Source organism: Lonchura striata, chromosome 15, assembly GCF_046129695.1.
Source record: "Lonchura striata isolate bLonStr1 chromosome 15, bLonStr1.mat, whole genome shotgun sequence".
NCBI classification, from domain to species: Eukaryota; Metazoa; Chordata; class Aves; order Passeriformes; family Estrildidae; genus Lonchura; species Lonchura striata.
Window position 1 is genome coordinate 15,540,642 of NC_134617.1, and position 27,065 is coordinate 15,567,706.

The 27,065-nt window shown below is 39.8% G+C and overlaps 1 protein-coding gene across 1 annotated transcript in view; it reads left to right on the forward strand.

Moving 5' to 3' along the window:
• ANKHD1 (ankyrin repeat and KH domain containing 1) overlaps positions 1–27,065 on the forward strand; it is a 77,359-nt gene that overhangs the window by 3,796 nt on the left and 46,498 nt on the right. The window contains exon 2 of the mRNA XM_077786742.1: positions 10,892–11,045. Within this exon, the coding sequence (XP_077642868.1) occupies positions 10,892–11,045 (154 nt within the window). The remainder of the gene's footprint in view (positions 1–10,891; positions 11,046–27,065) is intronic.

Consider the following 27,065-nt stretch of genomic DNA (forward strand, 5'->3'; position numbering starts at 1 on the left):
CCCTTGGCTATGGAGTCAGCTCAGCTCTCTGCTTCCCTCTCCTGAGCTGCCTCCACCAGCTTGCCTTACTTAAGCTTGTACCTATTGCATAAGCCTCTGGGGATATTTACATAAAGCATAATTAAAAATCAGACATAACATACCTCCTACAAGGAGTAGGATGAATAGTTGAATGGCATGCACTCCAGAGCAATTCAGTACCTGGAGATTTTGTCTGGGGCCCCCCCTCCCTGCAATCTGAGATCTCTTAATTTTTGAACTTGGTTTGAAATTCAGAGTAAATACCTAGTTTGTTTCAGATTAGCAATGTTGTCTATTAAAGTCATTGCTGCATTGTTGAACCGTCCTAACATGGATCTGCTTTGTAGATGGTGTGCACAATGCATCTTTTGACTTCTGAGGTTAACACAATGCTTAGACACTTTAATTCTCATTGTATTAGAAACAGTGTAAACAGCAGCATTTTCTTTACTATAAGGGCTAGAAATTCAAAAAGTGGATGCAATTCAGGTAGATAGTATTAAGTAGAAAAGCCTTTTCTCTGAAAAATGTAGATTTCAGTTTAGCAGTTGATGTTTTTCTTTTGTTAAGCTCTTTCAAAGTGGAGGAGGTAAGATATAGGGAAAAAAAAAGTAAAATTTTCTTCCAGGAATTATTCAGTAAACATTTAGGGATAACATGTTCAGGTTTCCAAAAGAGTTGAGGTGACTCTTCAGGATGCAGAGTGCTGGTTAGTAGGGTTTTCCTTTATTCCCAGTCTGATTAGGCATCTAACTTCCAGAAAAATCATGGTAGGTATCTCAGTAACTTTGCAAGTCTGGCCTGTGGTAACCAGGAACAAGCAGTGTTTCTGCATGCATGTATAATAACCATACAAGCAGTATGATTTATCCTATTCAATAACATTTTACAGTGAACTAATTTCTAAGATTTCTTGCAGAACTTGGGTCTCCCTTTAGTGCAGCTTGACCCAATTGAGTACATGACCTAAAATAAATGTCAGCAACTGTTTTCTAATGATAGGTGTAGAAAGTAAAGATGTGAAATACTACTGTATAATTACATAAATATGCAGTGCAACCCCTTGGTAAGGAGAGATTGGCCAAATTTAGCAGAACATCTATATTTAGGTACAAATTTGCACATAGGTTTCACCAGTCAACTAGTTACAGTCTGGTGGGGGGTGGGAAGGGTTTGTTTGAGCATTAATGCTGAATCATGCGTTCTTGTGTTCTGATTTAAATTGGGGCTAGCCAGCTGCTCCCCTGTTGGCTTGATATTGGGGAGGTCTTTTGTCTCCTTTCCTTGGCTTGGAGGATGCTGAAATCCAGCTGTAGGGACAGCTGGATGGTGCCATGAGGACATTGTCCTCTGCTCAGAGCTCAAGCCATCCCTGCAGCATTCACTTGACAGAAGGGTCAGTGTGGAGGGAAGGGGAATACATAGGCACTCCTTTTTCTGTGCACACATGTGGCCTGGCCTTCATAACTGGGAGCAGCTCCAGGACTGAACTGGGCTGTTTGTTGGAGTCCACAGCTGGGGCTCAGACCCTGCAGGTGAGGAGGCTGCAGAGTTTCAATCTTAGTAGGTAATTTTGAGTTCTTGTAACTTATATGAAGATTCCTCTAAGGTATTAAGCTATTATTGGAATAAAAGTGATTCTTGGATTTAAGAGGCAAGTCTTGACTTATATGGGAAAAGGAACCATAGGTTTCTTTCCCACTAAAAGCTTCATGAAGCAAGAAAAATAACTCCTGCATCTTGTTTGAGGACTCTCTGTGGCACTGTTCAAGTGAAGCTCTGAAGCCTCCCCTTCAGCAGGGTGTTTTCATTTGTCTCCTGCACATGCTTTCTTCCTAGCAGCAGCCCATGTGCCATGCAAACCCCAACCAAAGGCTTCATGTAAACCTTATCTTCCTAGTGGGAATGGCCTTCTGCTGGAATGGGGTACTGTAAACAAACCTCAGAAATCAGTGATTTGTGCAAGTACTTAAATAATTTTAGGAGGTTTTTGAACAGTGCCTGGCCTCAGAGGTTGTCTCAAATAGAAACTTTCTTGCTGGTACCTCAAGTGACCTTGGTCGATGATAAACTGAAATGATACAAATATCTTTTTTGTAACAACAGACTGCAGTAACAAGGTTGCAACCTTTATGCTAGAAACCTATGCTGCCTCTGACAAAGTGAGGTGCAGGTGAATGAATATTTGGATTTAGGGGTTAATTTAGTTAGGATGGTATGCTATAGTTCGTAATATACACAGATATGTATTGTAATAGAATACAGATAATTTGAGGGTTTTTTCCTCAACAAGTAGTTCTCCCTTTTTATTGTGAAAGTGCAGAGGTTTTATTTTGCATATGTTTTTGAGGAATGCTGAGCAAGTGAAATTTATGGAAATGCATTTGACTCTTGCAACTCATTACTTAAGAATTTTTTTCCTTATGTAATGTTGATTGTTTAGAAATTTTATAAAATATAAGAAGATTTTCTCCTTTTTTGTGTTGTTGTTTATCTTCTGCTGAAGTGCAGATAGAAAACACTTACTATGATAAAACATAAATAAAATAATTAGTCCTGTGCTGATCCTGTTACTTCTTTCCTGGTTTTTGTGAGATGAGACCCCTTATTCACTTTGGTCCTTTGCTTTCAAGAGGAGTTGAGATTTTTTTTTTTTTTCAAAATTATTTTCATCTTTAGCTCTTCCAAAGCTCCTAGAATGTGTAAGGAAGAGTGCTGTAGACTGACAGGGGTTACTCCTGGTTGAATTCTGGTGAAGTGTTTGTCCAAATGCTGGTGGTAGCCGAGAAGAGACAAGTGTGGCTGGCCCTTCTGGCCAGGAGAGCTTTCCAAAGGTACCTTCCTGCATACCCACCCTGCAGGAAGAAAATACTCCCTAATAAAAGAAAAAGAGGATGTTTTATTGCCTGCTGGACAATGGGCCAACAGAAAGTCATCTCGTGTGTTTTTAACAGTTCGTGTATTAGCATTAGGTTTTAGCTAGGTCCCTAAGTTATTCTCCCTTGCATTCAGTAAAACATAGGGATTACTAATTAACTAAGATTTTCTTTTAGGAAAATCCCTAAACCTGTTGAACTCTCTCCTTTCCAAAATCATGAATTAAACCAATAGTGTCACATGGCAGGTAGGTAGTAAGTCAGTCAAACCAAGGCAGGAGGGGAGATCAGCATTTGGGGCTGAATGATCTGCTCCCAAACTGATCCTTGGTCATGGTGACTTCTGAGCATCAACTCTTTGGAGTATGTGCTCCTGCACAGCCTGAAAAGGAGCCAGGGAGAAAGGGAGTCTCATGTGGATGTTTGGCATTTAGGATTTCTTAGGATAAACCCAACAGCTTAGATAAATGTATCTCTTTTAATTGTTTTTATAAAATAGTTACATTTTTAAGCCCTTGTACTGCTATATCTTGAATTTTCAGTGGAGCATAGCTTAGCCAGGGCTCTTTGATAGTTTCTTTGAAATGACTAAGTGATGTCTCAGGAGTTGCATTGGGGTTTCTGCTACTTTGGCAGTAGGACAGTGTGCACAGACCTGTTTATCCAGGCCTTGAAAAGAATAGCTGCCACTAACCTGGGATCCAAGAGGGTCAGAAAGCCCAGGATTATTTTCAGTTCGCTATAAGCCTCTAGATAACTTAATTAGTCGCTTTAAATGTTGAGATTCCTCTGTCCGAAATGTATAGGTTGGCCTGGAAACAGATTATTGAATTAGTATTGTATTCAAGATCCACTTCTATGATTTCTTTTCTATTTAGGCACTGTCCCCTTGGATTGAAAAGAGATCTTAAAAGGTCATTTCCAAGAAGATGGCTTAGAATGCTTCCTGTCTTGGTTGGGTGTGAGCTTTTACATCGGCAAACAAATGCATCTATTCATCTTCTGCCTTAAAAGTTGCCTTCACTTTGGTTTAATGCCTGGGATTTAATACTTGAGCAAGGAAAGTCATGGCTAAATTCATGCAACAGTTGTGTTTTATATTCTTATAGATCAAATACTGAATTACGCCAGCTGTTTCTTGGCTTGAGGTGAGGAAAGAAGAGGGGCTCTTTCTGTGGGAATATTAGATAAAAAAAACAGTTGAGGAGGGAATCCTAGAGCCCGTGGGGAAGATAGTGCACTGAAAACATGATTTAGAGTGGACTGAGATGGAATACGTGAAAATAAGGAGTGCTTAGTGCAAGTGGTGCTTATTTTAGTCAAGTTTCCTGGTCTCCTTTCAAAGGTTTTCTTTGGTATAAAGTCAAGAATTGGCACTTGATTTACTGGGATTGATGTGAATTTTGAATAAGCTTCAGTTGTCAGTTCCAGTTCTGTACGTGACAGCGCCTTGCTGCAAAAGATTGTTTTGTACATGGGGAAAATATAGTCATAATTATTTTTGTTTATTAGACATTGAATATGTCTGGTTTTAACAGTTCTTTGGATTATTTCAGTAGTTACTGAGATGAGTAAATCTTTGTTTTCTGCTATACAGAGAAACTTTGTAACGTTGCCAGTTTCTTGTACCTAGAGGAGTCAGCCTGTGTGTTCTGTGCCTTAATTCTGTGAGGGTTAAGAGGGTGCAATCATGTTGCTTATTGTTGTGAAACAGAGCTTAAATACAAATAAATTGTAATGTTCTTATTTCTGGAAGAGCCATCGATCGGACAGCTCTTTCCAGAGGCTTGTGATAGGATGTTGTTTGTAGTATTCAGAACTACTTAAATGGCATAGTGTCAGTTGTCTACTTAAGAGAGAATTCAGGTAAGTGGTTAAATTGACATGAACCATTTGACAGCTGCTTGTCCAGGAATGTTTGCTTATGGTTCAGTGTGAGTGCAAGAAAATTGAAAACCAGGATCAGGAATCTCTGGAAAGGAAGAGTAGTAGTATAAAACATTCATTCTGATTTATTGTTTTATCTGCATGTTTCAGATAACAGTTGTAATTTTGAGAACTGACTGGTGACTTGGGGTGCCAGGCTTGAGACCCTGTGGTGAAATAGCCATAAAGATGTCAGTCCTTGCTCACTGCCTGCTGTCTCTCCCATCATTTTAGGCAGCTGGTGTGCTAACACATCAAGAACATAGCATTGTGTGTAGGGATGTTGGACTCATGGCCTACACTCTGTGTGAGGGCCTTTCATTTCCTGCAGCAGCAAATCACGGGGTTGTGTCCACCTGTATTTACACTGTATCTATAGCAGCATCTGCAACATGAACCTGTGCTCTGAAATGAGCTCGTCACAACCCAGATCCTATAGCTGCTTATTTCACTAGCTGGTAATTGCTTAATATCTATGGGAATAAAGGCTCTTCTTTAGGTAATCCTGCCTCCAGTCAGTCAGCTTCCTACTGCAATCAGAGCTAAACAGATTTGCACCCCTTCTCTCCCCACCCTCCCAATCTAATGCCCTGCCTACAGACCTGCTGCTGCAGGTGCTGAGCGGTGACAGCTCCACTTAAAGGTGGAGCCATGGTCATGTTTATGGCCTCACAGGGAGCTGACATGATCTAATGCCTTTCTGTTCCCAGAAGAATGATTTTCCAGCTCGACAGAGCCCTTTTTAAGTCCATGAAATTCATAAAGTGGTAGAAAATTATTTGTTCCTTCCCCTGAGTTTTCTCCCTTTCTGATGTGTTAAAGTGACCTATGAAAGTGTCTGACCACTGCCTGACCTGTCACAAGGTGAGCAGTGACTGGAAAGGATGCTCCAGGTTCTGTATGCTCCCCATTGAGGTGGTGATGTCCTTGAGCACCCTGTACCCCCAGGCTGGCAGGGTACTGTGTAATCACAGCATCCACAGTGCAGGGTAGTGCTCTCTTGGTGATTCACTGCTCATGATGGCTTTGTCTTCTTGGGCTGGAACTTTTATTTTTTAATGGAAGAAACTGCCTTCAGAAATTACAGCTCTAGCCAAACAGTAGATACAGTTTTATATCATTAATTATGTCTGAATTGATGTTCCCATTGATTCTATGTTGTTTCTAGGTACTGACTCTAGAGTACTTCCCTGAAGTGTTTATTTTCTTTCTGTAGATTTAAAGTGCCAAGAAAGGACAGTGTCCTGAGACCCCACTGAAAGGTTTTGTGAAAATACCCACACACATTAGTGTGTGGTTTTTTCTCTTCTTGAAACTGAAATGGTTGTGCAGGAAGGTACCTTAAGCAGGTGCAAAAAATGTTTGGCTAGGCTGGCAGGGGAAAAGTGTTGAAAAGTTCATCCTCTGGTAAATCAAAACCAGGCTTTTTGGTGTCCACACCAAGGGAGTAGTGGTTTACTTAATTGTTGCAGGGAGCATCTAAGAGTGACATGTCAGGGACAAAGTCCTTTACTTTCTCCTTGGAATTATTATTTTTGATAGTTTTAATAGTTGGCATCCTTTATATGTGGAATTTAGAGGGGTTTGGTGTTAAATTTGAAATACAAACTGATTTCCAGACTTAGTGGTATGTCCTGTCACTATTCCCCAAAAATTTTATGGTAGGATTGCAAGTATTAATCCAATATTGGCATTCAGTTTAATAAAGGACAAGACAACATAAACTGTTAGAGGTTGTTTTTTTTTCTGAAAAATCCACAAGAACTTTCTCTGTTGCATTTCTCCTAATGCAACATTGCACATGCTACTAATTATGGAGTGAAAATGTCCAAATGGAATTATAGAAGTAATTAGGAATGGCTTCCTAACACAAAAGAGAAATTCAGGCAGTCATTTATTTGAATAAAAAATAGGAGTTTAGGAGTCTCAGTGAAGAGCTTGGGTTCTTATTATTTATAAATACTTCACCAACAGAGCAATGAGTATTGTTATCCCCAAAGAAGAGCTCATAGCTTAAGGGGTTCCTGGAAAATACAAGTTCAAGGAAATAATTTAACAGCACCTTTCTCTTTCCTATCAGTACTTTTTGTAAAGATAGTCTTTCCAAGAGCACTAGTGTGGCAGAAGTGGAAGGAGAAGGTAGAAGGAGCTGTCTCTGCTGCTGCCCTTGCCTGCCAGGAGGAGATCAGTGCTACCTACAGCTACCCAGGAAGCTTTTCCATCCTCTGTAGCCTGTGAGGAGCAGGCTATTTGTGAGCAGGTCCAGGCTATTCTGGGAAAAGTACTTTGCAGTAGTGCAACATAAGGAAGATCAGTTTAGATTTAATATTAGAAATGTGTTGTAACCCTGCACATCATGTCCATCTCACCAGGACGACCAGTGTTAGTGGGGACTTTGGTGCCTGCAAAGCCCCTCTGCATCCCCCTGAGCTGCAGTAAGCTCAGTCCTGGTGCTACCACATAAACATTGATGGAGTTAAGGCCACATGGCTGCAATGTAGCTGCTCTGGAGGGAGGCAGCAGGGGTGTAACTGGATCTGCAGAGCTGCAAGGCTGCTGCAGTCCTTGGCAGGACTTCAGGCGAGGTCCATGGTTGCTGTGGAGGAGCAGGGGACGCAGGTGTGGTGCTGCCCTGCCCTCGAGTCCCATGCAGCTTCTTGGGTTTTGACTGGGAAGGTGAAATTGTTCTGGCAGTTAGAATAATATCTGGAATCCATGTGTTCCTAATGAGCCTTCCCAAGTAAGATGCTTATTAACTGCCCAAAGCAGCTCGCAAAATAATCCAAAAATAGCACAGTGACTGGTTACTCTATCACTTTTGCTGCAGATCTGATTAGGATAGAGCAGAGTGCCTAAATTTTGCCACATGAGCAGTGAATTATGTTTTCCAGGAATGCTAATATGAAATATGCTTGGATTTTTTTACTTGCTTGTTTTGATTTTTAATGGAGTTTATTTTTGTTTAAAAAGCCAGATTTGATATATTTGCAGTAGTTTGTTTTTTCAAAAAAAATTATTATGATATGTGATTATTGTGGGTCACTTCCATTCGCAAGAGACAGCTGATCAATTAGGTAATTTCTCACTCTGCTATTAGAGATAAGATATCTAAGTGTTCGTTCTCTCTAGCTTTGTCTTAGTGTGTGAGAACCTGCATTGATTTACAGAAATGTCAGACATTCTGACTTGAAAATATATTGAAGTTTATTCTGGGAGACTGGCAGTAGTGCAGCTATTTTAAAATTCTGCATATGTATTTTCAGTATTTTCACACTCAAGTTATATTTGTATTGTAGGTATGTTATTAAGCTCTTACTAAAAAGCAAAATAAAACCTAAAAATTAATGCTCAACTTTTGCAGTAATAATGAAAGCATCTGCCTTCCTATGATATAAAATTATGATGAAAGTATTGTATATGATGCAAGAATTTTTGAGAGATTTTAATTGAGCAAGGTCTCTGGAAGTACATTTTTGCTGGTGTAAAGGAGAGCTGAAAGGCAAGAAGAGTTAATAAGAGTGGTGAAAAGAGCAGACGGCACCAGTACTACCGAACTTGTATTCTTAAGTAAAAACTGTGTGTGTAATTTACTCCAATTAGTAGTGTTTGCACAATCATTATTGAAAAGACAGACTTATTTAGAGGATCCTGTAAGCAAAATGCATTCCCTGTTGGGGGGACAGAGGTTCCTTGCAAGCTGAATATTTGTGAATGGTGAATTAACACTGATTTAGGCTTGAGAGGTGGATTGTTGCTTGTAAAATCCAGTAAATATATCCCAGTGAGCTTGTGCTGGCAGCAGTCAGGAAGAAAATGGTCCATATCTTTCCCAAAATGTCAAAACCATGAAGGTTTAGAATTTGCAGCAGGACAGCTTCTGGCAGGTTGCTGCAAGGCTGCTGTGCTTCCCTTGGCTGAGGATTGCCTGGCTCTTCCCAAGGCTGAACCCTAAGGCTTGCCAGGAGCCACTGAGTGTTTCTGCAGTGTTTGTTGTTCTCAAGTGCAGTTGCTTCAGTGGGAGGTAACATTTTTACTCCTTTTGGTATGTCCTCAAAAGGGAGGACTGCTGTTAAATCTAGTGGTATAGTTGACAAAGAAAAATGTCCATAAGAATCTAATACAATTTCTTGTATCTAGTTCTCAGCTGTATATAATGAATGGTCATGTACACAGAGTGGGAATTTCTACCCTTCACCAGATCACACAGACATGTTGCAATAGGAATAATATTTTTGTCATTTTCATGTCTTGTGTAATCTTGTGGGAAAAAATTAAAAACCCTGACGTACTCGGATAGGTAAGGGTGAATCTTCCCAGAAGCCAGTTTTGCATCAGAACTCATGAAAGCCGGGAGTCCTTAAGCTGGCTGTGGACTAACCTGGAATTAGAGTTCTGCTGAGGGGGCTCTTACTGTAGGGTTGCATTTTGCTGTGAGTTGTAAATAGCTCTTCTTTGTAGTAAAAATATGTATCACTGGTTTAGGTTACTACTTTTCTGCTTGTTTAGTGTTCAACTCTTTCTTGCAATGACAGTTTCTTATTTTAGGACTGTTGCTTGGACTAACCTATAAATCTTACTTCTCTGAGCACCAAATCAGAGCCTGCTTCCTTACCTTTAATATTTGTGTCTGGCATACAAGATCTACTATCTGTTAGCTGGCTGGTATCACAGATACCCACTGAGATGTGAGCCTCATGTTTAGTGTTCCTAAAAAGTCATGCTTGCTCCCTGATTGCCATTATATTCCAATGTTAGCGTTTCCCTGGTGCACGGGGCTGGCTTGGACACCAGGGGATAGTGTTACAGCCATTTACATATCAAAAAGGGGAAGAAGTGAACGAATCCAAGTTGCTTTTGAATAGCAGTGCTCTGTGCTGCTCCCAGATCCTGTTAACGTTGTTCACACAATGGAGCACTTAATGAATCTGCAGATGGCCTGATTTGATTTTTTTAAAATATAAATTTTCCCTTTCCAGGGGAAACAAGATGGTAGTTTTCTGCTGAGGTGAGAAAAATAGGGGGAAGTATTTTGGGGAAAACTGAGAAAGGAAGATGAGACTGGGGTATGAAGTGGGAGAGGGCAGCAGCAGCTGAGTAACAGGAATGTCTCATTTCTGTGACAAATCTAAGGCACCAGTAGTGTTGGTACAGATAACAGACAATATCTAATTATGAAATAGTGTTTTTGTCTTAAAATATTACTGAAAATAGAGGGAATTATATCTGAGCTTGGGAGATTCTGAAATGTAGCTCTGCTCTCTTTAGAGTGTGAGTCAGGTATCCTCCTTGTTTACTCTGGCAAGCTGTCATAAAACTGCAGTGTGTTATGTTGAGTAATTCCATGGGCTTGTGTTTGGAGGTCATGTGGGGCACTGGTGGGACAGCATTATTGCTGCTCGGTTGGAATACCTGCCTGCTTAATCGTTCTGCAGATCTGTTCTTGTCCAGAAAGCAGAGCAGACTGGGGAAATGCCGAGTGCCAGCTTGGAAACAGATGTTTTGGTGTTGAGTTTTGCTCAACTCTTGTGTTCCTGCTCAAAACAAACAAAATCTTTGTGCTACCTCCCTTGAAATTACTTTTAAAGTAAAAATGAAAGGCATCTCAGGAAAACATTCCATCTTTCTCTGGCACTCAATAGGTCCAGATGTACCAAATTCATTACTGGTGGCTTTTATTAATAACATGATAGATGAGCTTCTGGTGACAAAGATGTTACAGCTTCTTGCTTGGGTGGTTAACTGTCTGCTTGGGTGGTTAACTGTGCAAACATGCATAACACTTACTCAGTATTTTATCTGAGTTGACCTTGCTGTATTTAAGGTGTTTTAAATTGTAAATTTTTGAATATTCTTTTTTATGCAAGGTTTTTGTCTTTTGTGATTTTAACTACCTCTTCAGTGAGTTGACCAGATGTTTTTTTGTAGTTTTGTTCTATGTTCTTGGCAGCTAAAACACAATTATGATAGTACAGTTAGATTATTTTTATGGGATTTTTTTGGGGTAATATTTAAGATTTGCTTTAAAGCTTCAAAAATGGTAAAATTGTTTTTTCTAACTTGGCAAACAGGTTGAATCATTTATTTTGGACCAAGAAGATCTTGATAACCCAGTACTTAAAACCACATCGGAGTTATTCTTATCGAGTGCTGCAGAAGGTGCGGACTTGAGAACTGTGGATCCAGAAACACAAGCAAGACTAGAAGCCTTACTGGAGGCAGCAGGTACTTTCCTTGTGTAGTTCTTTTTCTGAACCTGACTTGTACACACATCTGGCAGCAAATAAATTTTGGTGAAATGTTCAGGAGTCTGGAAATTCCCATGATGAGCAGAACATGGAAAAGAAGCTCATAACTCCTACAAGTGTTGCAGCTTGCTTAGTCCATTCTTTCTGTACATACAGAGTTAGAAAAACTAACTTGAATTAAGTGATATTTCATTGACCTGAGATTACATGACTTTTTTTTCTTGCTGCTTTGGTCAATATATAATTATTAATTCATTACTCTAGAAATTTACAGATTTTTTTCTTTGTTTTTTTCTTTGTTTTAACTTTCACAAAAGCAATTTTGCATTCTGTAGTTCTGAGGTATCACTGTTGGAAAAAACATATGAAATATTCCAGTTTCAGGAACAAGGCCTGATAAACATAGTTGCTTCTGCATTTATTAGCTTAAGAGTGAAAGCTTGACTAATTCAAATCCTCTGACAATATGTGATTGGGGTGTTTGTAATGGATTTGGAAATTATTTGTTAGTTTCAAAATTCCAAGGACAAAAAGATATAAAATCCCTGCTTTGAAACAAAGCACATTTGATCATCACAGGTGTATGCTCAGACTTGTGGTGTGCTGAAATTGGAGTTTTCAGACCTTACTTTGGAATACTTAAGGAGCTACATTAAATAACGTTTATTGAAGGTGTATAGATGCTAAGCTGTGTACAGTCTTAAAGGAGAATTTTATTCTAGGGAAGCAAAAGGGGCAGGGATTTGGGTTTTCCTTGCATTTTGGATTTGAAAAAAACCCAGCTTGGAACACAGCACAGGTTTTGTCAGCAGGAAGTTGGAGCAGTCTGTCTGCTGTAACTCTTGAAGACCAAACATCATTTTGTGAGGGAAACAGGCTGTTCCTGGGATACTACATGCACTAAGGGAATTTGAATAATTTACTCCCTTTTTGAGCACTTTTAAAAATGCAGATCAGTTCCTCTCATGTACCTGGCTGCTGTGTCCCAAAGCCTATTTCTGGCTTTATAAATTGCAGGTGGGATCTGGCTGGTGTTACGGGGCAGTGCTGGGGCTGCAGTGCTTACAGGGATCTCACAGTATTTGACATATCCAGGAGGTACCTTTGCTGCTTGTAGCACCTGTGAGAATGCTGTCTTCAGATTTCTAAGCAGTAGTTGGGTATTTGTCCCAAGGATTAGATAATTTGTTTTTTAGCTGAGGTTTCCTTGTGTTGGTTTTCCCAAGTACATGAGCAGAGCAGAAAGAATCTGGAAAGAAGAGCAAATAAAAAAAGGAGTGCCTTTGTTTAGGGATTTCATCTTCCTCTCTAAAAAGACTGGACAAAATTAATGCCACTTAATCAATGTGTGAGATCAAGAGAGTGAAAATACTCTGGGGGAAGTTCTCTAGTTAACTCTACTTGCCCTTCCCACTGTGGACTGGAATACTAAAAACATCAGGCTAACCTAAAGAGGATGCTGTGAATTTGGTAGTTCATTAATAAAAGCCATAATTTGACAGTGATTGAAAAAGAAGTTAGTGGTTTGGGGAGATGTTCAAATATCTTCACTGGACTCATCTGCCTGGTTTGTCTGGAAATACCCTTTATAACCCTAAGTGATCTTCTAGGCTTCCATCATGGTATACTAGTGTTGGGCCTTTGTATTCTTTTGCAGTTTGGGAAAAGCAAGTGATTTCTGTTGTTCTTTTAGTCTCAGTTCAGCCCTCAGCATTAAAAATAGCTTGGAGAAGTAGATGGTAGAACTATGGCTCAAACACATTTAAAGCCTTGTCTATAGTTTCCAGGCATAGCTTGGCCATGGTTGTGATGATCCCCCTGTGTAAGGTTGATTCCACCTTACAACCTGGAAGAAAATCAGTCTTGTGTTCAGTATCTTGGATTTCTTGGGGTTTCTCACGTGCCACGTTTGTGGCTGTGTCATTAGGATCTTAATGAGTATGACTTGCAAAACTAGTTTTGTTCATTCTTCTTGAATCCTTTAATGCTCAGATCTCACATGGACATGTTGTTTATTAGTTCTGGAAGGTAAGTTCTAGCAACTGCAGCCACATGGGATATTGTTCTTCAAAGTACTTGTGTATAAGTGGTTTTCAACTATTGTGTACTGTATGATTTATAAGAGTTGTTTTGTTTGTAAGTAGCTGTCTTGATTTGAGAGCTGCTGCACAGTAGAGTGTAGAAGCCGGAGGTTGTTTGAACTGCTTGAAAATGTTCTATAGGTTGTTTTTACCCACCATGAGAGTGCTGGATATTTTCTCACTTGCTTGTTTGACTTACTTATTCTGTTTCAAGGACTGTGGATGTTGAAGGTGAGAGCCTTAAGCCAAATTTCTAGCAAGAGGGTTGTGTCTCATGCCCCTTTGGCATAGTAGCAATTACACACATGTACATACCCATGTGCACACAAACACAGAGGTCTTGTTTTTCTCTAAAAACCTGCCTGATTAGCTTCAGTTTAGACAACTATACTTTATTCTGTGAAAGAACAGGAATTTTATTAATGAACAACTACCTTTAAACAACTGTCAATGTTTGTATTATTTCACAAAAAATAGTTCTACAATTTTTATTCAGTAGTTCTATAGTTCTACAATAGTTCTATGATCAAGACCAGGAGACTGCTGTAAATATCAGTTATTTCCACCTTCAGAAACTAAAGATAAATTAAAACAACTGAATCATGCTGTTTGGCAAGTTTTAACCTAAACAAACCAAGTCTTGTGTATCTTCCTTCAGTTTAACTCCTATTAGCAGAGAAGGGATTTATAGGTAAAATAACCTATGGAATGAGAACCACCCTGCTTGGAGTATGTTTCTATTTTTCAAGCTGTAATTAACAGATTATTAGTATTCTGAGAGTGGAGTCCTGCACTAGAAACTCGCTCCACTGTTAATTAGGGTACTGTTGATTTCTTAAATAATACTTCAGCTCTGAAGAGTCATGATTCTTGTGTGGATCTTCAGAAGGGCAGTCTATTAAATGCCGTTTTAGGGGCAGTAGTTGATAGTGGAGATGAGAGCTCTTTGCTACTGGAAGTGAATGGTTAGAGTGTTGAGAGCTCTTGTTCTTCTTGGTGGGTTTTTTGTGGGTCCTCAATGTGTGCTGGTGAAAGGGCAAAGTGGAAAAATTCCAACAGGTTAAACCCGTTTCATTTTCTGTTCCCAACTTGTATCAGCATCAGGAAGGGGAAATAACTTGTTTGTGTTGTGCAGTCTCTTTCTGCAGGTTCTTTTTGAGGATAGAGAAAGGTGTTGGTTCAGGCACATGGCCAAATAAAAATCCTGGATGCCCATTTGGTGTATTCTGCACTGAAAACACAGATTTCTGCAGAAAGTTGTGAAATGTCAAAATGTTAATCCCTGCAGTTAAAATACCCTGTTGATAGTGTTTCAGCATGGTTTGGCTGAGTTTTCTGGGAAGTGACATAGAGTGTTACTGAACTGCTTTTTGACTTGAGGAAATAGCTTGAGTGCCTGTGTCCCTTCCAGCAGAGATTTTAAGTGTGTTCCTTCTCAGTCTGAATGTTGAAACACTGACAATGAAGCATCCAAAACAAAAAAAAAAAAAAAAGATGCAGAAGAAAGTGGTAAAGAAACTTCAGCTGCCTTTGGAGGACATGATGTTCCTGTATCTACACAGGGAGTAATTCTGTAAGCAGTGAGTTCTTCAGGACTCCCACTATTGTTTGCAAAGAGGCTTGTGAGGAAAATATTTTGAGAGTGAGGATGTTGAGCCAAAGGTTTGTTTAATGAAACATGTGAATAGTCCATTCTTATGTTCAAACAGGGAGCGGAGTTGTCCTTTTCTGATGAAATACAGTATTAAAGCTGGCTGGAGACCCTCTCAAATGTTTTGGTGTTTTTGAGATTTTGAGGGATTAATTGTAGTGTAAATGGTGAAAGAGAAATTGAGTTCTAATAATGTGTCTGTTAATACCTGTGAATTTCAATAGTTCATTCAGGCATGAGGGCCTGATAATGCTCTTTGGAAAAGCTGGTAGGGTGGTGGTGGGGGGAATAGGTTATGTATTTTGGAACTGGGAAAGGCAAAAAGTGGAAGTGATCATCTGCATAGTGGAAATAAAGAACACAAATCATAATATGAATGAGCCCAGATAAAATCTATCTGCTTTAGGATAAACTGAAAGGTTAGAGTAGATTCAGCAATTGTGGAAGTGAGTGTTTTCCTTTGTATATGTACATTTCTATTTAGTCACTTGCCAACCTATTGACCAACCAAACCTGTTTGTTTTTTTTTTTTTTTTCATGCTATGTGATCTAACCCATTCATTATTCACTAACAACAGGGGTTATCAGAGAGTGAGCTGTGGTCTAGAAGAACAGTGCCAGAGAGGCACAGCTTGCTTTCATCCTGCATCTGAGGGAATCCTCAGAAAGTGTCAAATACTGGGTTAGAGAAATTCTTGGATCATATTCTTTGACTCATATTTATGATGAATAAGATTCATGTGTGAACTTGAGATTTCTTTTCTTAGGGCTGTTGAGTAACTAAGCTGTGATTTAAATAAAGGTGGGCATTAGAAACTTAATGTCTGAAGGGTTGTCCAAGCTCCACTTGAAACTATAGAAGTGGGGGTCTGCAAGGTTCATGGTTGTTTTATTTATTGCCTCTGTGCTTGTGGAATACAGCAAATGCACATCTAGATCTGTATTGGTGTTATGAAATAAAGAGAAGCAGGGTCTTTTTGTGGAGGAATCAAAGAGGATTGCTGGAATTTGAGCAAAGATGTAACTTTATGGTAAAAATGTTGCAATATCAAATTTGAAGTGTGTTTAGCCTCCTTCAACATGGCCAAAATCTTACCTGAGTCAGGTTATTGTAACTAATTGTAAACCAAGAAAGGCTTTTCACCATAATTTGATCTAAAATACTTGGTGTTATATGGGCATGGTATACAGACCATAAATAAGGGAAACAGTTTTCACTAGGACAGTTTGAACAGGCTTCATTGTAGGTGTTTCTTTAGAGATCAAAGCAGCCCTGCCACTGAAATCACCACTGTCTTGTTAACTGGAAAGCTTGTGCCTTTTGAGACATTGGCATATTACAATGACTTATTCATTTTCTTTCTTCACCATCTAAAGATTCAGAGTGGGAAGGAATATATGGTATGTGAAACATACAGATTTGTTGTGCTTTTGAGTAAATTGGATAAACTCAATTGAGTGCATGTAATTGAATTATTAATAATATATGTCTCTGAGATTTTGCATGATTTAAATATTTTTTTCAATTCTAGTAGGCTTTTAGATTAGAAAAAAGTCTAGTCTAATCCTGCTCTTAGTCAAATTAACTTCCATGCTTTGATAGTGTGTTAAATGTATCAGCTTCATATTTTTTAGCTGTTTTCCAGATGGATTTTGCTGTGAAGAATGGTCTTATTGTCATAACACTCAAATTGCTGCCTTTAGGTATCGGATGGCTATGTTACCTTACCAGCTATGAAAGCTCTACTTCTGGAGCTCTTTGGCAAAGATGATTTTAACCTTCCTTCAGAGGGGATGGGGAGTGGGAAGGCTTGAGACAAAAACATACCAGTTTTCTTTTGTGAAGTATTAAAATTGGCCAGGGTTCTCCTCAATCTCTCAAGTTGACTACATATTTATATATATCTGTGTATGTATGTCAGAGGTAGTCATAGGAGTCAGTAAATTCTTCATGATTGTACCATAAACAATTTGTGCAATCCTCCTTTTAAGATTTTTTTCTTCTGGATATAGTTTTTATTGACTCAGCTTCTCCTTTCTATTTTCCTTCTGCTGTATTTTATTTTTCATGCAAGCTGGATTCTTCTGTAAGATAAAACACTCTTTGCTCACTTATTCCAATATGGGAAACATATTATTGCTGGTTAAAAACTTATTTCCATTCAATATGGATTTCAGTACTTCTTGTATTAGTACTTGGAGTAGCCTCAGCCAAAAGGAATGCAGGGAGAGTTTGGGCAGGAGAAAAGCAGCAGTGCTTTATTGCCAGTCCTGTGTAGTGCCTGAATGGAGATGGGATGTACCCGGTGCAGAGTTGCTCTCTTTGGTCTCTGTCCCTGCCTCCTCTCAGCAGAGGGCTGTGGTGTGGTTCTGTCCTTGGGATGCTGGGAGGGAGGGGAGCCGAGATGGGAGCTCTGTGTCCCACAAAGCAGCTACTGCTCTTGGAAGTTTGAGTTCACCAGGATGTGACTCTTTTCCTGAACTGTGTCAGGAGAGAGTGAGGAAGGAGTGAGGAGATAGACAGGCCTCAATCTCTTGCTTGTATCTTCTGCAAGAAGAGTCCTAGTAGTTTACTAAAAAAAACCTCAATTACACTGACTTGAAATCTATGTTGTCTGCATTTGTCAGTCATGTAGTTTCCTTAGCACATGGTGATAAAATCAGAGTTTAGACGTGTTCAAAAGAGAGTTTGAATATTGGCTGGATGCTTTGGGGTGTGCAGATGATCGGATCTGAATCCGTTTTTCAGATTTCCCTCTTTGGGATTTATTTTTTTAATGTTCTCTAGCTTAATATTCAAGTGTGGTGGCAGTAACCAGTGCCAGCCACTTACTCCATACTAGACTAACTGGTAAGTCAGGTTGGTAGTGTGGATGTGGAGCCACACCTCCTGGAGCTGAGGGAAGTGGCCTGTGAGCAGTCATTGCATTGGAGCAGGGCTGTTTGCTGCCAAAACGGTCTGGATCATGTTCTGTGTCTGGGGACACCCTCTTGGGGTGGGCTATGACACATCTGTCTACAACACTTCTGGCAGTTCTATAATCCTAGCAAATATTTGGGGTCTTCTAAAGTGTCAGAAGTAACAGATTTACTGAGTCATCAATATTTTGCAGTGTAACATGTGAATTGGTTGTTTTTTTTCAATTGTTTATTCAACTTTGACAAAATGTTATTGTTGTATATTTAGGAGGTAATTATAAGCAAGTTTCTAAGAAAACAAATGGTAATATAGTATATGCATAGCACAAATAATTAAGTTCTGCTTATTTGTAGAAAGTCAAGCTAGTTTTCACCAGAGTAATGAAAAACAAAATATGTGAAATATGCTGCCACTTATCTTTGGTTCTGCTTATGGAAACAAGTGGCTTTTTTTACAGTGGGATATAAGCATCTTAGTTTCCTGCTATAAATTATTTCATACTGTTTTACAGACCTTACTTTGAAAGCTAAAAACTTAAATCTCTAAAATGAGCTATAATACATTAAACATCCTGCACGAAAAGGCATGTTATATTCGTTGTGAATATGAATTATTTAAATACTTTAAGATTTAATACATGCTAGGATATGATAAAAAAGAATTATTGCATTGCATAAAGTTCTGGTTGTATTCATCAGGAAAGTAGTTGTGATGGGAGCAAAATGCACAGTGCAGGTCTTTAGAGACTTTTTGTCCTGTGTAATAAAACTTACTTCCAAACCAAGAATTGTTAACTTGTCATTTAGGCATCACCTTTCTCTGAAATTCTGTACAGCTTCTTAAAAATATTTCAAAAATTTGGCTGAAAAACGTCTCTAGATTCAGTTTTAGCTTCTTCCCCAGGCAAATTCAGCTGTGCTTGTGCCATTCCTGATGGGTGGCTTTAGGAACGGGTTAGACAGACAATCTCCAGTGCTGGAAGCTCCAGAGCATGCCAAGCCCACTGCAGTCCTTGGGATTAGAAGGTTTTTTGAATGCCAATTCTCAGTGTTATGTACTGAAATATGTAACTCAAGGGTGAAAGGAGCACTGAGCTGCTTCCTTTGGAAGAGCTTTGTGAGGGAAGGAAGAAAAATGTAGTAAAGTAGTTAGTGGTTTTTAGTGGTTTTAACTGCTTGTTTAATGCATCTGATGTTCAGTGTTCCCTTTTCCAGTGCATCTATCCTTAGAGCTGATTTGCAGACTGTTACCACCCTCAGGTTTTTTTTTGTTTTTTTTTTTTCCCCTTAACTCATGTTCTTCAGACTTTCATCTGTTCTTGTTCTCCTCTGGAGTCTCTGTACGTGATCTTTGTTCTTCATAACTTTATGCCCCAAATGAGTCGTGTTACTGAAGCTGAGCTCTATTGATGCATGGAGAGAGGAGTGTTATTTCATCTGTCCTCCAAGCTGTGTTTTGTTTATACATCTCCATTTGTTGTCTGTCTTTTGCCTTTGGTTTGCAAGTTGAATTTGTCTTTAAATCTACCACTACTTTTCTGAAGAACTGTAACAAATTATTCCCTGTTTGTGCATTTGATTATTGCTGTGTGTGCAGTTGACTATTCTTTTGTATGCGTGTGTATATGTATTATTTTTCTGACACTCATGTTTGAATGTGTCCTTTAAAAATACTTCTCAACTCAGAATCATTATAAAGGCTAAATTTGTGTCTTTGCTTTCAAAGACTTAGTTGGCTCTTGGGTAGCAAGAGGATGAACCACAGCAAGCAAGAATGTTCTAACCAACCTGGCCTGACTTCTAGCTGCCTTTGTCTAGTATTGCCAAAACCAAGTAAGCAGCATGTTTTAGAAGTCTCTGGAGGGAAAGTAGGAAGATTTGCTAATGAAAAAAGGATAAACTTGCACTGTGGCTGTGCTTTTGGCTATCAGCCTTCATTTACAGCAAGAGCATCCAGTACCTGTTCCTCCCCAGCAGTAGAGACACAGCAAGATGTAGAACTTTATTGTAGTGTTTACACAGAATAAGAGCAAAGACCTGGAAGAAATGGTGAAAGAAGTTTACTGTGGTAGAACCTTAACTGGCTGGACTTTTCCCATATTCACTATTGGAAGCAGCTCCCTCCATTGGATTTGTGCTTGTTACAGTTTCTCTCTGCACTGTGTTCTGAAGAAGCTCAGTAGAACTTGTTCTGTGTAGTGCCACATGTTGGATTCTGTGACCGCTGATGGATGAAATCTCCCATCTGAAGTACCAGAGCTTCAGAGGCGTGGAGCTGGGCAAAAATGCATCTCTTCCCTTTTGTTTTTAAAACTGCAAAAGAATGCTGCAAAAAATAAAAAGATGGGATGACTTCCCCTGGGATTTTCTTGTAGAGGGGTGTTAGCAGTAGATGGGTGTATTCTTTCTTCAAGCTGGGTCATGGTAAAATAAATTCCATATTTTCTTTCTGAAGACTGTAGTATCCTGATTTTTGGTCGTTTGATACTCTGATTTACTGCAGCATTCTCAAAGATTTTACTTTCAGGGTCTTTTATTTTGCAGCACATATGTAATGATGACATTACACTGAAAGGCTGTGGATCATTTTAGGCAGAGGAGAGGGTTTCATGAAGAGTTTCTCAAATGCTCAGTTTGAAACATGAATTTATACACTGTTCTGTGCTATGCACCATTAGTGTGGTGATTGTTTTTTTAAAAGAAGTGGTGCACTTGATCACTCTCTGAAAATACTCAGTATTTTAGCTTGCTTTGCCATACATAATTAGTATAAACTGGAGGCTAAAACTCTGTGGACTTCTGAGTTAGCTCAGTGATATTACTGGCATTCAGTTTGCTCTTAGTATTTTAAAATATCTTTTTCCCAGATAGTCACTGAGTACTGTACAGAGTCAGGCTTGCTTTGTGATTCAGGAAGGCAATTACAGCCCTTTGGGGCTCAGTTTGCCACTGACTGCCAGAAACTCTGAGAAGAGTTCAAGTGGGCTGTTTGTCTATAAATAGCACTCAAAGTTACTTGAGTTCTTGCCTTCCTGCATCTCTGTTGTGCAGAGGGGTCATATCCTGGAGTCAGTCTCCACAGGGGTGTGATACTTTCCCTTCCTTTAGGTTACTCAAAAAGCAGAAAATAATTCTGGTGTCTTCCCCTTGTCCCACTAAATAGGTGGGAGTGTCTGTAAAGTAACTTGTTTTCAAGGGACACAAGCCCTAAAGAGGATGAGACATGAAATACTAGCATTAGAATGCTAGAAGTCAAGAACAGGAATTCTGTGGACCTTTCTCAGCATGAGTAATTTTTTTTTCTACTCTTGATATTTCTCAGGGATAAGTGAGGTTTTTCTTTACTCCCTACCCTCCCACAGTGGACAGAGCCATTTCCACATTCCTCATTCCCTTGTTTCAATAGCAGTCTTAGCTCTTTGACATGTATCTTTCAGATTCTTGGGGCCAAGCAATTGTCAGACTTGAAATGAGGAAACATTTCTCTCTGATAAGCCATGAAAGGAAGAACCAGGAAATGAAGAATAATTACCAACCACTAGCTGTGATATTTTTGTGTGAAATAATTAAATAAATGGTACATTTTTCCATATTTGATGGCACAAAGTAAAAAATGTGTAGCTTTCTTTACAGAGGTCTTAATTTCTGCTTAATTGATACCTTCTTCTGGATCATTCAGCTAATTGCATCACTTGCAAGTTTGCATCACTTGCATAAATGTGTCCCATGCAAAACCAGGACACCACCTTTGTAGTTGTATGGATAAATATTGTATGCATTAAAAGCTTGAAATAAATTCCCCAAGAGTGATGTAGGGGTTTAAAACTACTTTGTATAAGCACCCAAAAGCAAATCAGATTCCATCTTCTCTTCCTTGACATAGAGGATGATGTCCAAAGCTTGGAATTTGAGCAGAGCTCCTTTGATTCTGGCTGGGCACTGGGTGGGTGACAGCAGCTCCCCATGCCCTGTGCTGGGTTGTGCTGGGAAAGGCTGGAATGTACTGGGAAAAGCTGGGGTGCACTGGGATGCTGGGATGTGCTGAGGTGTACTGGATGCTCTGGTATGTGCAGGGGTGCACTGGGATGTGCTGGGGTGTGCTGGAGTGCAATGGGATATACTGGGATTCTCTGGGGTGCACTGGGATGTGCAGGGGTGCACTGGGATGTGATGGGATATGCAGGGGTGCACTGGGATGTGATGTGATGTGCAGGGGTGCACTGAGATTCTCTGGGATGCTCTGGGTTGTGCTGGAATGTACTGGGGTGCACTGGAATGTGCTGGACTGTGCTGAGATGTGCAAGGGTGCACTGAGATTCTTTGGGATGTGCAGGGGTGCACTGGGATGTGCTGAGATGTGCAAGGGTGCACTGGGATGTGCAGGGGTGCACTGGGATGTGCTGAGATGTGCAGGGGTGCACTGGGATGTGCTGAGATGTGCAAGGGTGCACTGGGATGTGCAGGGGCGCACTGGGATGTGCAGGGGTGCACTGGGATGTGCTGAGATGTGCAAGGGTGCACTGGGATGTGCAGGGGTGCACTGGGATGTGCTGAGATGTGCAAGGGTGCACTGGGATGTGCAGGGGTGCACTGGGATGTGCAGGGGTGCACTGGGATGCACTGGGATGTGCAGGGGTGCACTGGGATGCCCTGGGATGTGCAGGGGTGCACTGGGATGTGCAGGGGTGCACTGGGATGTGCAGGGGTGCACTGGGATGTGCTGAGATGTGCAGGGGTGCACTGGGATGTGCAGGGGTGCACTGGGATGTGCAGGGGTGCACTGGGATGTGCTGAGATGTGCAGGGGTGCCCTGGGATGTGCAGGGGTGCCCTGGGATGTGCAGGGGTGCACTGGGATGTGTGTGCTCACACTGCTGGGCAGGCTGGGAGCAGGTGACTGCCCGGCTCGGGAGATGTGCTGACGCTGCCGTTTAACTGTGTCCAATTCAAAGCCAAACAAAGGCAGGCGAACAATTCCAGCCGTGGCTGAAGTTTTCCCTTAGCTAATCACAGCAAGGCTGGCAAGCGGGGTACAACCAGAAAGGGCATTTGTTTTAAGGCTATAAGTATAAAATGGAGTTGAATGTGCCCTGGTACTGCAGCCCTGGGGAAGGTGTGGAGGGTTTGTGGCAGGAGGAGATCACAAGGAAGGGAGGACTGGCAAGGGAAAAGGCATTGGGCACCCAAGTACTTTGCTGTGGTTTTGCTGCTATGGCAAAGGATTCTGGGTGTGTATTGCTGGCTTTTATCTGTGTTAAGGGTGGGGAAAAAAAAATCCCTGACTTGGTCATTCAGAAAAAAATTTAAAACTAAGTGCTAAGCTCCTATTTAACTGTGATATCCAGTGTAACTCCCATTTAATCCCAGGAAAGCACCAAAACAAAATTCAGGTTTTTCAAAGTCACATAGATAAACCACTGTTTAATCCCATTCTTTTCCTTTATAATTTGAATTAAAGTTAGTACTGTGTTTTAAATATTTTTCTCAAATCTTATATTTTCTTGCCATCAAAAGCAAGTTAGAAAGAATGTCTTAGTTGCCAATGGGTACGAGTGCTTTTTCCATGCGAAAAAAAAAAAAAAAAAAACCAGAACAAACCCCAACAATTTAGTGAAGCTGGTAGAAATAGTTATTCTCAGAAGTGGCAGTTGTTTTCACTGTAATATTGCTTCTGTCCTGATTGCAGTTGCTGTTTTCAAACACAAGGCAACCCAAGAGTTAAGAGATTGTCACCCACAGTGAGATGGGTGGAAAAGCTGTTTGCTGCTGCTGAAGTACATCTGTAATCATGACACCAGAGTAATTAATGATGCTTCCATATGAACTACATGCAATATGTGTGGGATCAAAGTGCATTTGAGTGATCAGCACAATTCTCTGCACATATGTGATGAGTTTGGCTGGAAGTCGTGGTTCCTGTAATGGATCAGCAGTGTTGAGAGTTGCATCTGGGAACTTGTTGCCTTGGTGTAAGGCAAATGTTTCTTTGATAGAGATTTAATAGGAACAAAATCTTAAAAAATTGAAAGGTTAAATTTCTTTCTAAAATCCTGGATTATGAAACAAACATTTGGAAAAAACATTGAGAATGAGTGACAGGAAGGTGTGTGAGCTGGATAAGATGTTTTAGTGGCTGTTTGCTGTCCTAGTCAGTAATCTGCTGTTCCTGCATGGTTTTCTCTCCTCTTACCAGTTATGGTGGTGCCTAGAAAGACCTTTTGCTGGTCAGACTTACCTTGTGCTGAGAGAAAACTCCCTCCCCTTTTCCCCAGTGTGAGGACAGTGGGGGAAACATGGGGAGAGGAAGAGCACAAAGTCATCCTTCTGAAAGTGGCCAAATGTTAGATTGGCACAAAAAAGCTCATGTTATTTTAGCTTTAGAAAAGGTAACTTAATGTTCATACCTGGGAGAAAATGGATTCCTAATGAAAGCTTGGGAAAAATCAAACTGACAGAAAAATTGAGAGTGCTGCTGTAGCAAAGTCTGGTATGGTCAGGATTTTAAGTAAGATGAGGAGTTTTGAGGAGGTAGTTATGTGGATAATTTTTCTGGTATTATTCTGTCATATTTGATCCCTCATATGTTAACAAATCTCTGCTACAAGGTTTAAACCAATCTTTCAGTTCAGTGTTCTAAGCTAAAATATGTCTGGTATTCCTTATCTGTCAAACACCTGTATTCTTCCTTGAATTCTGAAAACAAAGGAATGGGGGGGGGTTGGGTTGGTGGAGAGCAATTAAATGAAATTTCAGACTATTTGGGAAGATTGGGATTTTTTTCTGGAAACATCTGTAAGTCTATGTAAAGCTGTTTTTCATTGCTGAATTTGCTTACTGGCCTTTCAAGCTTTACTAAAAATGGAAGTTGGTGGCTGAGGTAGTGAATTCCCTGATTAGGTAACTCTTACTGAAGTGACGTGAGACTAAATTGAAATCTAATTTTATAAACTGAAACATAATGAATCTAATTTGTCAAAAGAAATGTTAATGAATATTGACTAGTTAATCAAGGATTTATGTTTATGGGAAATTTAAAATTAGTTTTCAGAGTGTGAGATACTTAAGCACACAAATGTAAAAAGATGTTCTCAAAAAGGAACCCTTGCCATCAAAATGTTACTGAAATAACAGTAAGAACTAACTGTAGCTGGAGAAGTACTTCCTGGCTTTTGATTCTGGAAAAGGAAAATCTCACTGCTCCAGCTGCCCTGCTGGAAAGAGGAGAGAATGTGGTGGAGATTGCTGGCTCCTGTTTCCACAAGTGCATTGAAATAGATATAAATGCAAGTGTAATATTAGGAGTTTGTAGTGTCAAGTAAGTGAAAAGTGGGAGCTAGAATTAGGAGAAGTTTTCTCCCAAGATATGTGTATGTTGAAATGGCCTTTTGATTGTTTTGTTTGTTTGTTTTTCAGGCATTCCCTTTCACTTGTGAATATTGTGGGTGATTTTCTTTTATGTTTAAGAGAATGGATTTGCGAAGAAGGGATATTTTGAGATAAGGACCATGAAATCCAGTCAAGGATAATAAATTTCTGCTTTTGCCAGAAATTGCTTAGCAGATGATCTGAATATGATTTTTTCAGATTGCACTGAAAATGTAATTTTTGAGCATCACAGTTTGCTGTCAGGAATATGATTTGTAGCAATTGAGAACTCAGCTGCTCTTGAAGTCTATGGGGAACTGTGATGGTGACACATGAAATATTGTAAAATGCTAATTAATAAAATTTAAAAATCCCTCAAGCTGCAGCTCTTAATTTCATGCTAAATGAATTTTATTTAGCATGTCCAAATATAGTAATTGAGAGGAAGAAAAATAAAAATTGCAGCCAGTGAGGCTGGTTTGTATCATGCACTTGGTAAGATGGGAAAATAGTTTTGTAGTGAAAATTTGTATCACCTTTATATAAAAGAATGTTTTCGTGAGCGAAGTGCAGATACACCAGGGCTGGTGGAAGTACAGGGAGTTTTCATTGCTCTGGAGCTGAGCTGAGATCAGACCATAACTGTGATTTTCAGTGGTAGTGATTCCAAAGGCGTGTACTTGGATTGGAAAGACTGAAAGCCTCAATGTAGATTTTTTAGTGTTTTAGAAAACAAAACTAAAATAATTCCTACCATATCAAACTGTTCCATGCCTGGGAATAGTAGTGTTGAAATGACCTATTGAAAAATGGATAAGCATTCTGGATAATGATTTTCTCCAAAAAAAACCCAAAAAATCCCAAATGGCATTACTCAAGCTGTACTCTCATTTAAACAGTTATTTTCCTTATACTATAAGTAGACTTTCCTTGTAATTCTAATGTTATTTAGCTTAGTGTGAGTTATTTTTTTAACAGCACTTCATATGAAACTTTTTAAAAGCATATGAATTTTAGAAGATGACTAGAATGAATTATTAGTATTTTCTAATTTCTTTACCTGAAGGGCACTACTCAATATGTGGCTCTTGCCTTGAGGACTTTAGTTTGAGCAATCAGCATACAATAAGCTACATATAAATATTTAAAATATATTCCAAAAATTGTAAATATATTTATGTCCCTCATTCTGGTGCTGCAAATTAGGTATCTTAATGCAGTGAAACTTGCATATGACTGTTCCTTTGGGTTTGCTTGGCTTTGGACTGCTCTTTACAAGCAAATGGGGCATGCTTTTCTTTGGTTTACTGGCTCTGAAACTGATCTAATATGAAATTTGTGTTTGGGAAGGTATTTAGATATCATCAGAGAGAAGCCAAGTGTGAACTTTTTGTTATTTACACAGGCAGTGTGTAACTTTGCCACCTGAGACCTTAGAGAAGAGTGTGTGTTCCGTTCTGCTTGTTGCCTTGTCTTCCTGCAGCTCTGGGATGTGCTGGGGTTGATACTGTTCTGGTAGGGTCACTGCTTGTTGGCACGAGGCTGTGGCAGTGGGCTTTGGACAGCCTAGAACTTCTCAATTCCTCTGAATGGAGATGCCAGTAAAGAACCTAAAACAAAGTTCCTCCTGCTTCCTTGAACCCTCTTTACCTTGTTTGAGGTGCTGCTTGTACACCAGGCTGATTAGAGCAGATTCCTGACATACTGGTAAAAAGATAAGCTATACATTTCTGGGCCATGATTCTCATTTTGTACTTCTTTGGGCCTTTTAAAGCTGTCCACATTTCCATCACAAGCTGTCTTTGGGCTTTGTAAGCCCTTAAGGACCCCCAGCTGATTCTGTACGGACTGAAGCTGAGTTAGACTTTGTGATGAGCATGAGGGCAGAAATTGGGTGTGTTACAAGTAAATGTCCTCCAGTGTGTTAGAACATGCAGTGTGCTGGAACTGACAGGGGAAGCACACAATCACCACTGAATCTG